The 16,917-nt window shown below is 43.5% G+C and overlaps 2 protein-coding genes across 7 annotated transcripts in view; one reads left to right on the top strand and one right to left on the bottom strand.

The window, feature by feature from the left end:
• The window catches only part of sptan1 (spectrin alpha, non-erythrocytic 1), a 35,855-nt gene extending 24,026 nt beyond the window's left edge, over positions 1-11,829 (top strand). For 4 of the 6 annotated variants that reach the window (XM_084383406.1, XM_084383405.1, XM_084383403.1 and 1 more), the window contains 23 exons: positions 76-179; positions 499-661; positions 991-1,005; positions 2,007-2,138; positions 3,157-3,294; positions 3,385-3,489; positions 3,727-3,935; positions 4,065-4,185; positions 4,495-4,616; positions 4,708-4,840; positions 4,953-5,051; positions 5,179-5,338; positions 5,851-5,927; positions 6,019-6,228; positions 6,377-6,673; positions 7,393-7,505; positions 8,018-8,035; positions 9,815-9,869; positions 10,433-10,629; positions 10,737-10,790; positions 10,879-11,025; positions 11,145-11,292; positions 11,379-11,829. In XM_084383406.1, the coding sequence (XP_084239532.1) occupies positions 76-179; positions 499-661; positions 991-1,005; positions 2,007-2,138; positions 3,157-3,294; positions 3,385-3,489; positions 3,727-3,935; positions 4,065-4,185; positions 4,495-4,616; positions 4,708-4,840; positions 4,953-5,051; positions 5,179-5,338; positions 5,851-5,927; positions 6,019-6,228; positions 6,377-6,673; positions 7,393-7,505; positions 8,018-8,035; positions 9,815-9,869; positions 10,433-10,629; positions 10,737-10,790; positions 10,879-11,025; positions 11,145-11,292; positions 11,379-11,504 (2,943 nt within the window). In that variant the 3' untranslated portion in view covers positions 11,505-11,829. The remainder of the gene's footprint in view (positions 1-75; positions 180-498; positions 662-990; positions 1,006-2,006; positions 2,139-3,156; positions 3,295-3,384; positions 3,490-3,726; positions 3,936-4,064; positions 4,186-4,494; positions 4,617-4,707; positions 4,841-4,952; positions 5,052-5,178; positions 5,339-5,850; positions 5,928-6,018; positions 6,229-6,376; positions 6,674-7,392; positions 7,506-8,017; positions 8,036-9,814; positions 9,870-10,432; positions 10,630-10,736; positions 10,791-10,878; positions 11,026-11,144; positions 11,293-11,378) is intronic. The other 2 variants (XM_084383408.1, XM_084383404.1) reach the window with 1 other exon arrangement.
• On the bottom strand, positions 11,813-16,882 carry dync2i2 (dynein 2 intermediate chain 2). The gene is made up of 9 exons (XM_084383410.1): positions 16,620-16,882; positions 15,897-16,157; positions 15,664-15,773; positions 15,365-15,522; positions 14,442-14,551; positions 13,989-14,159; positions 12,696-12,928; positions 12,434-12,591; positions 11,813-12,203 (listed from the first exon to the last, which is right to left on the bottom strand). Exons 1-9 carry the CDS (start codon positions 16,695-16,697, stop codon positions 11,965-11,967), a joined length of 1,518 nt encoding a protein of 505 aa, XP_084239536.1. The 5' UTR covers positions 16,698-16,882; the 3' UTR covers positions 11,813-11,964.
• Positions 16,883-16,917: the final 35 nt, after the last annotated feature.

The raw sequence follows: 16,917 nt of genomic DNA, 5'->3' as shown, positions 1-16,917 counted from the left end.
TTGCTGCTCAGCAAAAGCTTGAAAATTGATCACAATAGTGTTCCATTAATGATGAAATGTTGCCCTGCTGTACAGGAGGAGAAGATTGCTGCTCTGCAGTCCTTTGCTGAACAGCTGATTGGAGCTGACCATTATGCCAAACCTGAGATCTTCAACCGCCGCAAGGAAGTCCTCGACAGGTAGGACACAAAACATAAAACAGAGCATATGAATCCTTTTCCTTTACTCCATACATGCACCCTGACTGATGTTGAGTTGACAATGTGAGTGATGATACTTGAAACTACACTGGTACTGTCTCTCTAAATGCTGAGTAGGGATAAGATCCAAACCAGTTCCTAGGGTAGCAGTAGGATAGATATTTTTCTTAGCTTTTCAACTGAGACAGGACAGAACCACTAGGTAAATTAGTAAGCAAACTAAAGGCAACCTTTGTCAAAAAAAAAAAAAATTGTGTTTGGGCTCTATTTTTAAACTTCAAACTCTGATGTTTGTAAGGTGGCGCCACCTGAAGGCGCAGATGATCGAAAAGCGTTCCAAGCTGGGTGAATCCCAGACCTTGCAGCAGTTCAGCAGGGATGTGGACGAAATTGAGGCTTGGATCAGCGAGAAGCTTCAGACTGCAACTGATGAGTCTTACAAGGACCCGACCAACATCCAGGTACATAATTGGCTTCCACTAGAACAGGTCTAACTCAGAAGTTCAGCGCAATGGAGCTAGTTTGAAAGGAGTGTGAGTGTATAAAAGATGGCACTTGATTCTTTTTTTCAAGGATTGTAAATATTACAAGTACCATTCCATGGATGGTAACTGATTCTAGAGCAGGGGGTTAAAAAGATATCAGTCGTGTGTCGTTGGCTAAATTAAAATTGCTTATCTGCTTTGTCTTGTTTTATTGATGATACTCTTCTCTAACAATGTCAAATCCCTCCCTGTGTCCTGTCTGAAGTGAGACTGAATTTTTCTCCCACTGTCTTATTTTTTTATAGCTGTCCAAGCTGCTGGTAAGTTTAAGTAGTTTGTCAGCTGACTAACAACCGAGCAGGTTCTCCTCCATGTGTCCACGTCTTTGCTGTGTGTGTAGACACGATGTAGAATAAGCACTCCGTCCATCTTGAGTTTGTCCCTCATCAGCACCGTTTAGTGCCAGCTTCTTTTCCATCTGGGTTTTAATTACTTTAATTTAAAAAAAAAAAAATGCTTATTGCTGTGTTCATTTTTGTATTTCATTCTAGGTTTGTTTTGTCATAGAAGGCTACTAGTTGTTGGGTGTGGCTTCCATCATTATTTTTAATTCTTGAGGGGGTTATCTTCAAACTTGCTTCAGATGTTTGATTCCACAGTCAAAATAATCAAATTAGCTTGGAAATGTAATTGAGGTACAGTCATAGCACAGCAAGCAGAGCATGACACTGTTGTAAAGCTGATACATTCTAAATTGTGAGAAGCAATCAGTGGTCCCTAACTCGCTGTGTATGATGATACTGAAGAAAGTATATACAAAGAGGGTGTTGTAGGCCAGCTGAGAAGGTAATGTAAATTTAAAAAAAATACAAACATGAAGCAACTTTGAAGTGATTCTTGAAGTTTTTTTCAAAGTTAGCGCTGTTGCAGATGTTTTCCTCTATATTGCCACTGCCATTTTATGTTTACTTGTTTGTCGTGTCCTGTCAGTGTCCGACATACTGTCTGTCATGGTCCGTGTCCTGTGTTGAAGTAATTATTTTATATTCCACCTTCCAGTTTTGCAGTTCCAAACAATTTTATAAACTAATTAACATTTGACATTAATGTCAGCCTCATTATGCTTTGGATAAAGGTTTGTTTATCATTGGTGGTCAAACTAATTGCTTAAGAATGCAAGGATGAAAGCTTTGCTAAGTGTTAAATGACTTCTCTCAATTTAAGGAGAGTTCTGAGCATTTACACCATAAACAGGATCCTGTCCACCCCGTGGTTCTCATTTTGTGTCCATGTTCCTTCCTGCCTCTTTGTGTGCTGTCAGAGTAAGCATCAGAAACATCAGGCATTTGAGGCTGAGCTACATGCCAACGCAGACCGAATCCGTGGAGTCATTGATACCGGCAACGCCCTGATCCAAAGAGGAGCTTGTGCCGGCAGTGAGGATGCAGTCAAGGTATATTCATCATGTGTGCATACTGTGAATGCTGTATAACAAAGTGCAAGTTTATTCTTAAACATACTACGAGGAACTTTTAACTGGTCTCATTTCGATACTGATGCCTCTATATGACCTACAGAAGGCAATCAGCGAGACGATTGACTGTTTCTAAATAGCTGTTATAATTATTCTTAATGCCTGTCACCAGGCCCAATTCCAACTTCTCCAGGTCAGATAAGTCATCAAATTAAAACAATCTTTTTATGGCGGAGTGCTGAAGATGATTGAGGAGTCTCACAGCTTGAGGAAAGATGCTGCTCTGTAGTCTGGTGGCATGGCACTAATGCAAAGTTTACCATCGTCATCTTTTGTCCGAAGGGGCCACCAGAATCAACAAAAAATGAAAGTTCCTTGTAGTAGCTTTAAATATTCATTAAAAGTTGGGTATTCAGCAGGCACATCAGATATGGCTCAACAGCAGAATTAGATTTACAGTCCAAAAAAAAAACAAGGGCAAAGAGTAAGACATTACAGGTCAGGACAACAAATCTGTGACCAACCATGTAAGAGCTTGAGAAAGTTCAGGCTAGAGATAGGAGAGATGCTCATAAGGCATACTGGAAACTGTACTGGGCCAGTAAGGAGAAAATCCTACAAGGTAGAGTTGAACGGTTAATCGTTTTGTTTTTTAATTTTAATTGAAAAATGTATTAATTATTAATTTCACTGGCTACAATGTCATCTGCTGCTGGTGAATTTACTCTGGTTTAACTAGTTGATTCCTATGAGTTGGCTGAACAACAAGAAAGAACTTCACATCAATCCTCATGTCAATTTCAGACAGGTAGTGAGTTGGTAGCTCTATAGTTTATATGACAGCAACTGGTGAACAAAATTAACGTGCCTGCTCCAAAGAAGGTTATGGTAATAAACCAAGGCCATTTAGCTCTCCAGAAGGTGGGTTAGGGTTAGTGTTTTCATGTCAAAATAAGTCAAAATAACTTTGTTCAAACATGACTCATCCATTCCTTAGGCACGCCTCAATGCTCTGGATGAACAGTGGCAGTTCCTTGTCAACAAATCTGCAGAAAAGAGCCAGAAACTCAAAGAGGCCAACAAGCAGCAGAACTTCAACACGGGCATCAAGGACTTCGACTTCTGGCTCTCTGAGGTGAGAAATTGCATTCAGAGAAGTGTGTAAAAACTCTGACACAGCAATGTCCAGCAGGTAATCTCAAGGTCTGACGCGTTTGTTTGTCAGGTGGAAGCTCTTCTTGCCTCTGAGGATTATGGCAAAGATCTGGCTTCAGTCAACAACCTGCTGAAGAAACACCAGCTTCTGGAGGCTGACATTTCTGCCCATGAGGTATGAAACTCATTATTACAAATGGCTCCACACAAGGGTCAGCTGTAATTCAGGGAACACGCAATACCTTATTTCAGAACATTACTAAATGTTTAGACTCATCACAAATAGGAAAAAAATACAAAATACCCACCTAGGCAGTTGGTCTTCACAAAATACTGGTAACAAAAAGAGTTGGAACATTCATATATCCAGAGTCACCGTGAGAGCCTCTGACCTCCTCTCTGCTCCCTGCAGGATCGTCTGAAAGATCTGAACGGCCAGGCTGACAGTCTGATGGCCAGCAACGCCTTCGACACATCACAGGTGAAGGACAAGCGTGATGCCGTCAACAGCCGCTTCACGAAGATCAAGAGCATGGCAGCCGGTCGCCGCGCTAAACTCAACGAGTCCCACCGTCTGCATCAGTTCTTCAGGGACCTGGATGATGAAGAGTCTTGGATCAAGTAAGAGAGTCATCTGCAAAGGAATCATGGTGGAGAGGGGATGAGATGATCTTTTCCTTTCTTCTATTGGTTTATTGTAAGACACACATAACTTAAGCATATTTTGTTTTCTGCCCTGACCCCACACAGAGAAAAGAAGCTGCTCGTAAGTTCGGAGGACTACGGACGTGATTTGACAGGAGTACAGAATTTGAGGAAGAAACACAAGAGGCTGGAGGCTGAGCTGGGAGCCCATGAGCCGGCCATTCAGGTAACAGACTCATCTACTGATCCACTGCGTATTGTGTCCCTCTCAAGGCTTAAACCTGTAAGAAAACATGAATATACTGATATACCATATTTCAAGCCCAGATATCAATGTTTATCATATTAAATGCTTTGTGGCCCCATCTGTCAACTTAATGAGGCTACAATAGCATAGCAGTATTATGAGTTGCAATATTCTGACTATTGTATAACTGACCTGGACCTGGTATTAAAACTGTGTTAGTTGCATATGATCTCCTTAACATACTGGGAACTAGTTTATCTTTGGTTACCATGTTGTGTGTGCTCTTAGTCGGTGCTGGATACTGGGAAGAAGCTGTCTGATGACAACACCATCGGCCAGGAGGAGATCCAGCAGAGGCTTGCCCAGTTTGTCGACCACTGGAAGGAACTCAAAGACTTATCTGGAGCAAGGTAAGCCTGCTGAATTTCACACAGCCTGCCAGGCAGACGCATAGATGGAAGTAGGTGTGTAAAAATGAACAACGTGTGTGTGTGCTCCCAGGGGACAGAGGCTGGAGGAGTCGCTGGAGTACCAGCAGTTTGTGGCGAATGTGGAAGAGGAAGAAGCTTGGATTAATGAGAAGTTGAATCTAGTGGGGAGTGAGGACTATGGAGATACGCTGGCTGCTGTGCAGGTGCTTTTTTTTCTAACAGCCCTCTGTATTATAGAACAGTAAATGAAGTGTTTTTGAACTGTAAGAAGTGATGAGTTTTACTGAGTGTCAAGGAAACACTTCTCCTCAACAGGGTTTGCTGAAAAAGCATGAAGCATTTGAGACTGACTTCACTGTGCACAGGGACAGAGTCAACGATGTGTGTGCTAATGGAGAGGAGCTTATCAAGAAGGTACTACTCTAAAGCATCAAGACAAAGTTTTTAAAAACACTAAAAAAATTCATTGATGTTGATTTATGCAGTAGCGAGGCAACAGTCCTGATTATAATTTCCAATGGTTCCTCTGTGTTTCTAACAGAATAACCATCATGTGGACAACATCAGTGCCAAGATGTCGGCTCTGCGGGGCAAAGTGTCTGAGCTGGAGAGGGCAGCAGCTCAAAGGAAGGCCAAGCTGGATGAGAACTCCGCCTTCCTGCAGTTCAACTGGAAGGCTGACGTGGTGGAGTCCTGGATCTGTACGCACCTCTGTCTTCCTTTTCTATAAGAGCAATGTCATTCCAAAATAAGAGACTTCTATTGATTTTCTAAATACTGGAGGGACTGTGTTTCTATAACTAGAAGGCTTCAATCCTCCACAGGCTAAAATCTTTCTACTATAATAATATATACTTATAATATGTAACGTTTCCTCCGAATCCACCGTCCTGTTTTCAGAGCACACCACAGTGACCTCACCGCCATAGCTAAAGGAAGAAGATGCTGTTTATTAGTGCTATTTAGTCACGCTCATAGCTTTGTAGGGTTGTACGCATCTGGCAACATGTGCTGTAGCCAGAAATGAAGCACATAATGGATGAATAAAATAGTTCCTTCATGTATCTATTAATAAGAAAGCAAGTAAGTTCATGTCTCCAAATATGAAACTATTCTTTTGCTAACTGTTGGGGAAGCCAGACCTGAGTGTAACTGAATTCAGTGTGTCTTTATCTCCATCTCTTCTGAACCTGTGGATGTGCTTTGTATTTAGGTGAGAAAGAGAACAGCCTGAAGACTGATGACTATGGCAGAGACCTGTCCTCTGTGCAGACTCTGCTCACCAAGCAGGTACTCCATCCTCTGAAACGATGTTCGACCTTTCCTTAGTACTTGTTACTCTTTCCGTTGACAAAAATCTTTTGTCTGTTTCTGTCTGCAGGAGACATTTGATGCTGGTCTCCAGGCCTTCCAGCAGGAGGGTATCACCAACATTACAGCTCTCAAGGACCAGCTGCTGGCTGCCAAGCACGTTCAATCAAAAGCCATCGAAGCTCGTCACGCTGCCTTGATGAAGCGCTGGAACCAGCTGCTGTCCAACTCAACAGCTCGCAAGAAGAAGCTTCTGGAGGCTCAGGAGCACTTCAGAAAGGTAAATAGGCTGTTAGAGCATCCTGTGGTGAAGTGATTTTGTCCAAAATCAAAGCTTGAATACAGCTGAAGCATTTTAACAAACCTCAGGCAATATCAAGTAAATTGGAATTGTTTTAAGGATCATATCTTCTCCACACCCACTCCAGGTTGAGGACTTATTCCTGACATTTGCCAAGAAAGCATCAGCCTTCAACAGCTGGTTTGAGAATGCAGAGGAGGATCTGACAGACCCAGTGAGGTGCAACTCTCTGGAGGAGATCCGGGCGCTGCGTGAGGCCCACGAGGCCTTCCGCTCCTCGCTGAGCTCGGCTCAGGCCGATTTCAACCAGCTGGCCGAGCTGGACAATCACATTAAGAGCTACCAGGTGGTGTCCAACCCCTACACCTGGTTCACCATGGAGGCCCTGGAGGAGACGTGGAGGAACCTGCAGAAGATCATCAAGGTCTCCACATTAAAGACTAGATACACATGTTTATTCTTATTTACAGATGCAGTCTACTTTCTCCTGTAAGCCAAATGCATCTTTCACCTCCAGCCAACATACCTGAACCACAATGTGTTTTAGCCCCGTACATATGTCATTTACAGTTAGCAAGGATTTTTTTGGTCAATAAATGTCACTTTCTACAGTATGGGACATTTGAATCATGTATACTACGGCTCATATATAAATACTGTGAAAGTATCAGAACACTCAACCATAGAGAAATGCACACAGCCCATACTCAGAAACTGTGCCTTTTTTAAATGTACCGTCAGCACTGCCATAAGGATGTGATGTCTCACTACACAGTTTGGCCGTGGTTACGAAAAAACAGCCAGAGCTGGTGAGGAAATGGCAATGCTTGCTCAGACCTGTGAGAGCTGACCAATCAGAGCAGACTGGGCTTTTTGGGAGGGGGCCCTTAAAGAGACAGGCACTGAAATGGAGCATTCAGATAGAGGGTGACTAGAGTATGAGATTAATCGCGTGTTTTTTGGAAAATAAAGCATGTCAACGTTTTCCAGTAAGCATCCATAATAAAAGTATGAATTAGAAAATTAGAATAATATTGGACCTTCAGGGAGTTTTAGATATTTGTATATATCCAGAAGTTGCAGCTAGTTTTCAGTGTATTTGACCCTGCTGCTGTCTCTGTCTTTCTGTCTGTAAATGTGTAGGAGCGAGAGCTGGAGCTGCAGAAGGAGCAAAGGAGGCAGGAGGAAAACGACAAGTTGCGCCAGGAGTTCGCACAGCACGCAAACGCTTTCCACCAGTGGCTGCAGGAGACGAGGTAGAGGACATGTTCTTCTAGCTGAACCTTTACACCTCTGGGCTAAAGGCTTTACAGTCCATCTCTATAAAGAAGAGCTGATATCTGTGTCATACATCAACATTTCCACCCAGCATGAATGTGTGTTTTTAAAGATAAAAATGTCTCAGCTGTGTGATAGTCACACATTAGCTGTTGACTTACTAGGTTATGACACAGGTGTGTGAAGAGGCTTTCTGCAGTGTTTGTCTTCTGTAAAGCCACTGGATAAGCTCAGCATGCTCACTGGTGAAGTGTTTGCTCTCTTGCACAAACGTGACATTCGAACACTCCGTTCTCAGTTTCAAAGCGAAGCTGTCAAACACATTCACCACTGACCACAGTGTTAGCCTGTCATGTTTTGAGTTGTTTGCAATGATTGCTGCGTCATTACCTCATATTAACGTGTATTTGTTTCTCCCTCCCTCTCTCTCCATCCCTCCCTTCCTCTTGGCTGCTTCCTCGCTGGTGCTTGGGATTACTGTGCTCATCAGGACCTATCTTCTGGATGGGTTAATATCTCTTTTTTTATGTGTGTGTGGTTGTGAGTATGATGTGATGATGAAGGCGAGTCTGTGATGTCAAAGTTGGGCGTTGATTTGAAATGGTCACACTTATGCTGCTTTTCCAACAACATTAGCGGGTCTACACGTGTTTTTTAAACACAGGTACATCCGCTAAAAAACGCGTATTGACCCCATTCCCACTTCCCACAGGCAAGGCTGTGATTTTATCTGAAGCGTTACGTTGTACGTCACTGGTGTCACAAATGCGCCGAAAACAGTTGTAACAGAAGAGAAAGCAACAATAGACCCATTGTGAAAGAACTGTCTGTAAAATGGTGGAAATTGGTGGAATTATTTTGACCGTCACAACCCCCGAAAAATGACTTGTTTCATTCTTACAATTTGCGCCATTTGGTCTAATAACATTTGCAAAGTCTAGAAGAGCCGCACGAGTAAATTATTTTATCTCAATTCAAGTTAGCCGGCCGCTAAAGTGGAAGATCCAGGTATTTTCATCACCGGGAAGTCGAGCTTTTTTGGCTTCTACACACCACTGAGCAGCTTTCGTAGGAATGAACGGGGCTCCACCTCCAACACTGTGTCCAGTAATCAAACGTCCTTGAATAGGCCGCATCCCAAATTTCTTCCTTATTTACGCACCACCACCGGATGTTGATGACGAGTCCTCACTTCTCGCGGCGGCATTTAGTATGTTTACCCAGGTCTTACGTTAAGATCAAAGTCGAGCCGAGGTGAAAAAAGTGGGATTTATTGACCAGTGGAAAAGGGGTATTACGGGACCGGTCTAAAACATGTTCCCCTTATTTCTTCTTGATGTAGATGATTACTTTCTGACATATTCCCTGTGTTGTTGCTCCGTTTTCTTGTCTGATGTTTAATCTCTGGTCCTTCCTCCTTCCCCATCCTCTCTTTGAATAGCATAGCCTATCGACGGGTTATCTGTGTCTATCAGTACCAAGTAGCTGATGATCTTTCTGGAAGGTCAACCTCTTTCAAGCCTTGCTCTATTTTCTTTTGCTTATTCTGACACACATAGTGCCGCCAGGGCTGTGTGACCTCATGCACTTCAATCTAAAAACACCATGTTGGTATCTGGTGTGCTCAGTACCTTCCTGCTATACTAACATTCACCCGGTCCTCAGACTCAAGAGCACCAGGCTGCAGTCAGCACTGCTTTAACCAGTGGACTGGCTAGTTGTCACCTTGTTACTGTGTGCACCTCAGGGATGGAAACTGCTCATTATTGGCTTCCATTGTACATAAACACACGCTCTGAACAGTGCAATTGGAGTAATTAAAGAGAAATGTAGTGTAATCTGGTCCCATTGGGTCATTGTGGGTTATTTGTCAGCTTGTGTGCAGGTTGCACTATTCATCCTCTGTAACAGAAAACTGACTTTCATATTCATGAAGTACTAATGCACTGCTGCAGTTTCCACCTCTGTGTCCAGTAGCCCTTGCCTTGCATGGTTTGGGTTACCAGTAGATTCCTGGCATGAATGCAGCTCCACTCTGTGGCAGTAAAGACAGCAAATAGGTCCACCTTCAAATGTGAAGATATTTAGTCACAATAGTGACATGCCAAATTTTACACCCATGAACTTTCACTTTCAAACACTCCATTTAATTTTGGTTCAGAAAGGTTTGGTGGAAATACTGGATGTAGAGGATGCGAGTCTTCCTAACAGTGTGTGTCAGAGTGAATGCAGTAGTTTTACCAGACTCTGCTGCTTCTTTTCTAATATTAGTTTTTGTTGGTGTCAGGTCATGTATGGTGGAAGAGTCTGGTACCCTGGAGTCCCAACTGGAGGCCACCAAGGTAAATATCACTCACCGTTGCAAATGACTACATGTTAACTAGGGATATATTCCCTGGCCTAAGAAGGTGACAGTGTGCAGTTAGTGTAAGATCCTCTAATAAACACAGAGAAGGAGAAGTGCAGTGCGCCGTTGGGTAGAGCCCTGCAGTGTACACTGGAGAGTCAAACATGTCGTCGCCGGTGGCTCGGAGGCAGACAACAGGGTTGTAATTTGCAATAAAAAAATGTACCATAAGGGTTCAGAGAGAGGGGAAAGTCTGCATTTTAACCCAACAAATTTTGTTAGAGCTATGAAATATTAAATCATCCATCTTTGTTCACTACATCTTAGTCTTATCGGCAAGGAAAAGTTCTTGGTATCAGCTGGGAGAAAGTCCATATCATGCATCGCTGAACACTGCTAGAGATATGTGTCAGAGTAAAAGATCTCAAGTATTACTTTCCCAGTGGACAAGTAGTCCAAAAACAAGTTCTTGTTAGCTGAATCCTGAGTTGAGGTATAGGCTGGACACCATGTGACACATTGTTGATGTATTTTGTGTGTTTGTTTGTATGTGTGTAGCGTAAGCACCAGGAAATCCGGGCTATGCGCAGCCAGTTAAAGAAGATTGAAGACCTGGGTGCAGCTATGGAGGAAGCGCTTATCTTGGACAACAAGTACACAGAGCACAGTACAGTGGGCCTGGCCCAGCAGTGGGACCAGCTAGACCAATTGGGAATGAGAATGCAGCACAACCTGGAGCAACAAATACAGGCCAGGTACACACCAACATGGAATCCCTGGAATTCAGACACTACTAAGTTTGCAAATTTAAGGCAGTGTTGATGCTGCATTGTGCTCATGTTCCTCCATCTTTCTCTCCCAGGAACACCACTGGAGTGACAGAGGAGGCTCTGAAGGAGTTCAGCATGATGTTCAAGTGAGTGTCTCTGACCTGACTTCATATTGACATATTACCGTGTCTGATCTGACAAGTCACATTCTCATCTACACCTGTTAATTTGCAGGCATTTCGACAAGGAGAAGTCTGGCCGTCTAAACCACCAAGAGTTCAAGTCATGTCTACGCTCGCTGGGCTACGACCTGCCCATGGTGGAAGAAGGCGAACCAGATCCTGAGTTTGAGTCCATACTGGATACTGTTGATCCCAACAGGTCTGTCACATGTTTAATAAATGACTTTATTAGGGGTGTTAAGTGTCAGCAGTATGGCTGTATGGTATTTTGAATACTGTTGTGTTTGCTGCCTAACTATGAGGAATGTGTTGTTGCAGGGATGGCAACGTGTCGTTGCAGGAGTACATGGCATTCATGATCAGCCGCGAGACAGAGAACGTCAAGTCCAGTGAGGAGATAGAGAGCGCCTTCCGAGCTCTGAGCACTGAGAACAAACCCTACGTCACTAAAGAAGAGCTCTACCAGGTCAGATGTGTTCACTGCTCACTCTGTGGATTCAGTCTGATTGTGGAGTCTTCGTGGAGGTCTAACTGTCTTCTTCTCCCTTTCAGAACCTGACCAAGGAGCAGGCAGATTACTGCCTCTCACACATGAAGCCGTTCCTCGACAGCAAGGGCCGCGAGCTGCCGACAGCTTTCGACTTTGTCGAATTCACCCGCTCGCTCTTTGTCAACTGATCCCTCGCCCACCAGTGACCAATCGGGATGCGTTTTCCCACACACACACTTCAACACGAACACATGGCTGAAACTGCATGATTGTGACACTAGGAATACTCACTATTAACAACTATCTGTACTATTTATCTCGCTCTACCCTTAACTCTTCGTGCTTCTCATGATAGCATAGTAAATCTGTCTGCATTTGAATGTGATTGTTTTAGCTGTTTTAGCTTGTGCTTCTGATGAATTTAACAACCTTATAGTAACAATAATGTTGTAACAACACCTGAACAACTGCAGTGTGCTTTAATAAACGCTACTGGTTAGAACTGGAAACCAATACTGTGTTGTTTTAATTCCACTTCCACAATTTAATGACTGTCATGTAGTTCTTTGACATGTGAGCATGAAAAAAAAAAAGATCACAAAAATTAGAGATATGAAGCAGACTTCAACTGTCCCAGGGTGGTATGTCTCATCCCACCACCTGATTGGCTATCTGCTCCAGCTGGCTGCTCTCTCTGGGGTTCTGCTCCATCAAATCTCCACTGAGCTGCCAAACGCCAACTGTCCCATCTGTCCTCCCCACTGCTAAGAGGTTAGGGTTCTGACAGTTGAAGGCCAAAGAAGTTGCAGCTTGGCCCACACCTCCCGGCTCGATGGTAGCTGCTGGCCTCAGGGACCTGCGGCCCAGGTCGAATATCTGCACATCACCTAGAGAGAGACACGGTGTGAGAGTCGAGAAGGATACCTCTGTCTGCATCCTCACGTACTGATGGTCCAGTTACACAGCACAACATATCAGGTTGGGAGCTCCTAATAGAACAGCACATAACACTTAATTATTTGAAAGATATGAATCACAGCAGTGACCTACTATAAAAACATGGCCTAACACCAAATTAAGTGTATCTAAGTATTTATACAATGTTCTCATGTTGTACCTTGTCCGGTGGCTGCAGCAAACACCAGCGGTCTGGTTGGTGACCACTGCACCTGGAACACGTAGGAGTCTGAAACCCTGAGAGAGAGCAGCGGGTTGGCCTGCAGGAGAGAGTGGATGTGGGCCAGACCATCAGTCCCTGCACTCACAAACAGGTTCCTGCAGGCAACACGAGACACATGTCAGGACACTGTTTCTGTCACCTGTAACATGTCTGCTGATCACTTCAGTAATGATCATGTGTGGGTGAGCAGAGCTGTGACCTGTGGAAAGGGGAGCAGTGTACAGAGTGGACAGGGCCACTGCGAGGCCTAAATGAGAAGACTGCCGGGGCTCTCAGTGTCACACTGTGGCCTTCGGAGGGCGCTGCAGCCGGTGTCTGGGTTGAGAAGGAACATCTGAGCAGCAGGCCACCCTCGGAGCCCACCAGGAAGGTGTCAGAGTCCCAGGGAGACAAGGCCAGGGAGGTGACACCCACAGTGCTGCTGCCTCGGGCCTATGGGCAACACAAAGCTACACGTGTTATTCACTCTATATCTGTGCTGTTATCAAATAATTCCATTCATTAAACTAAAGACGATCACTCTTCACCTAATAAGCATTCACAGTCCATGTGAACCCCACATGGACTGAACCCCACCGTCTCTCTCTGGTCGAGGCAGATGGCCGCCAACCATTGAGTCCAGTTCTGCCCGAGGTTTCTTCCTGTTAAGAGGCAGTTTTTTCTCACCACTGTCGCCAACTGCTTGCTCATAGGAGACATGTTGGGTCTCTGTAAATTAATTAAAGAGTATGGTCTAGATCGCTCAACTTGTTAAGGGTCATGAGATGACTTTTGTTGTGAATTGGCGCTATACGAATAAAGATTGATTGATCGATTTTACTGAAACATAAATTAATTGAGTAGCTCCGTCTCAGTCCAGTGACTTCTTCCGTCAGTCCACAGCCATGCTAGCAGCTCTGTGAGGTAGTGTTTTCAGCTAAATGCTAACACCCTCACAATGACAAAGCAGCATCAACAACAACCTCATAATGATTTACAAATCAAGCAATTAATATTTCAGACGGGGAGCCAGTAATATCTCATTGTTGTCCTGTTCTTAAGAAATATGTAAAGTTTTCATCATTTAACCAGATTTGCTGACCTGGTTGCACTAAGTGACACATGGAGATAAGGTTTAAATTAAGATGTCTTTAGATGAATCCTCATTTGGACAAACTGCTTTTTTTTTCTTTTTCATTTTAAACTCGAACTGAAACACTTCGTAAACAGGGATCAGTCATGTTGCCAAGAATGAGCTGATGCTTCTTCTTTCACAGTTTTTAAATTGTATTACAGTTTGTTCTTGTTCTGTCTGTATTCTCTTATACATATTTATTAATGACTTTGGACATTCTTCAAGCCATGCTGATAAAATGAAGAGATGAACCCACTAGAGTTTTTTGCTCCTTTTAGCATCACTTTGATACAGTTCCTGCATTTACAGTCATATGCCATCAAAACACTTTCCATTTCAATGCATGTAAAGTAAACAGTGAACGATCCTGAGGCTCACCTTGAAGCTAGTGCAGCTGCTGTGAGGAACCTGCTGTCGTACCAAAGCATAGGCATCAATCAGGACCAACCGGCCCTGGTCTGAGTCCATGGTCCACAGCAGCACCCTTCCTCCTGAACTGGCACTCAGCACCCCAAATTCTCCTTTCTTCTGCAGGGGCACCCAGGCGACCTACACACACCGTACACAGAGGACACACGGTTGAAGTGTTGCAGACAAGTTCTTTATTCGTCTTCTCTCCACAGTAACAAAATGTTTCATAATGACAGACAGCAGCATACAACAGCACCCTTATTCTTGCAGCTGAGCTCAACACAAGGTGTATCTCCAGACACTAATGCTCAACACTGGAATCAAACAGGCCAAGTATGGTATCAAGTATCAGTAGTGGACCATGCTGATGGGAAAATAGCAGTGTTTGAATAGAAAGCAAAACAGATTGTGCTGACTCACCTGATAAACAGGCTCTCTGTGGCTGTCTGCTGACATCCCACTTTGAACCAGTATAGGATCCTGAGTCCGACTGGTGTCCCACACCACAACCTCTCCATTGTACAGACCCCCTTCACACACACACACACACACACACAGAGCTCTCCTCAGTGTGATTGCAGAGACAGACACAGACCTCAGTGAAACACAGTTAAAACAAGTTTATTCTGAGCTCCACTGATTTTTACAAGATCAGTAGTTTTAATGATGACAGATGAGTTATTTAAACTCAATAAATGTGTTTGTAATGCTATATACAAAGAATTATAAGAAACTCAAAGTATTCATTAACGTTCTGAAGCGTCTACAAACAATTGACAGGTTTCTTATAACTGCCTTATAATCCCACAATAAACATGTTTATTATGCTATTATTTACACATATTTAGTCTTATTACTGTTAATAAGCATCTTATAAGAACTTAAATGGGTTTTATCACCAATGAACACTTATTGCAGGGACCTTAGAGAAGAAATTCAAACTGAGAATTTAAATATTTTCGATATTAATGAGGTAATTATACAAATTCAGAAATAAGTATTTTACCATAAGTGAATAAACGAGCTGCTCTCAGAGGAAAATAAGGTCCCAGAACACTGTTTGAAGCTAGAAAGGTGGCAGGGTCCGCCACAATAAACAAAGTAAAACAGTATAAATTGTGTTGTCCTTTAAGGTCAGTTTGTTTATTCAGTTGATTCAGACATGAAAACAAAGAGAGTTTGATTATTTAGTTTGTTTAGGTAGAAAAAAAAAATCAGCCTACTTTAGAAAACCTGAAGTTTAGATGAGATGTTTGTATCCAAGTTGGTCTGATCCAGGGTTGTAAGCTTGCAGAAAGAGTCTGTAATCAGTTTGTGATTTGACACACAGACGAGCGATGTACCTGCAATGAGGGCGGGCTGGCTGGGGTGACAGCTCAGAGCGGTGACTGCAGTGGGAGCATCAATGACCAGATCAGCTTGTTTGGGGTTCAGGCCTCGACGGTCCAGGTTCCACGTGCAGACATATGACCTCTCGGTGCTCCAGTCTCCATCGTCGATCCTGCCCATCAAAAGCACACACTCACAAATATGAACCACACTGACCACATGATGACAAAAGGAAAGCTTCTACAACACTTGTTGATGTTTCTTGTTAATTATTTTTAACCTTCATTTTAAATGAAATGAAACACTGACATACCGTCCATAGGCACAGGTGATAACTGCACCTGTACAACTCCAGGACACACTGGTTACATGAAGGCCTCTCTCTAGAGCGCTGGGATGTTGAAGGCAATGGAGGCATGAAACCTACAGTACAAAAAAAGAACTATCCATGAAGAGTCTGTGTCCACAAAACTGCTGCAAAATGAATTGAAACTATTGGCTTACAAAGCTGGCACCATTTTTGTTGGATTCATTGGTCCTGCTTACCAGATTACTGTGATCTTCCCAGTTCACCTGGAATCCATCGAAAGCGTGACTCTTGGCATTTCTCACCAGCTCTCTGATGACCCTGTCCTCGACCCGCTGCAGGAAGTCCTTCAGGCCAGGGGGCTCCGGCCCGCTGTGGTTCTGTTGAAGGAGCTGCTCTGTAGCCTGGTGCCTTGGCTCCGTTTGGGTACCGGTGATGGTAGTCAACACTGTCTGGACCTCTGCCTCAGCACTGTGCACCGCTTTGGTCTGACAGCCTCTCTGAAATGCCAGCAAATAAAGGCCCATTTACCCACAGGGGCACTATGTAATTTTAAGGAATAAATTATAATCAGAAGAGAAAGATCTTCATTGACTGAATGCATAAACAAACTCTAGCTTTCATGCCTGAATAAACAATCTGACCTTAAAGGACAACACAATACTGTTTTAAATAAACTGACAAGAAATTAGTGTAAGTCTATCCCGGTGTGTGCTGGAATATTGATTTTTGTTACAACACTGTTTTACTTTGTTTATATGTGGCGGACCCTGCCATCTTTCTTGCTCCAAACAGTGTTCTGTGACCTTATTTTCCTCTGAGAACAGCTTGTTTATTCACTAATGGAAAAATACATATTTCAAAGTACTGTTTCAGTAATCTATTCAACAAGAACATTTCACACTGTGGTTCACGCTAACAGCAGTTTGAGAGCTAAAGTTCACACTGTTGTTCAAACATACCGACTCCTGCGCCGACTGCTGAGATTTCCTCCACTGAGACTGGATACTCACTGAGTCCAGGGCTTCGTCCGTAAACATGCTAACAATAATGGACGTGTTTGCTCAGGCAAATTGGCGTTAACTCCCTTCAGAGAGGTTTGACAGAATAGTGGCTGCGTGGCACCATTCACACAGCTAGCTTTGTTAGTTAGCTGGTGTCTTAGCCAAGCTAGCATTATTAATGCTGGAGCCTGTCTTCACGAAGCTAGCGTTACCTTGGTTACGGAGAGAACGCCCATGGGCAAGAGAGAAATCCCCT

This window comes from Pagrus pagrus, assembly GCF_965226575.1.
Source record: "Pagrus pagrus genome assembly, chromosome: 19".
Taxonomy (NCBI): Eukaryota; Metazoa; Chordata; class Actinopteri; order Spariformes; family Sparidae; genus Pagrus; species Pagrus pagrus.
Note: the sequence above shows the minus strand (reverse complement) of the source record. Positions and strands in the feature narration are given on the sequence as shown.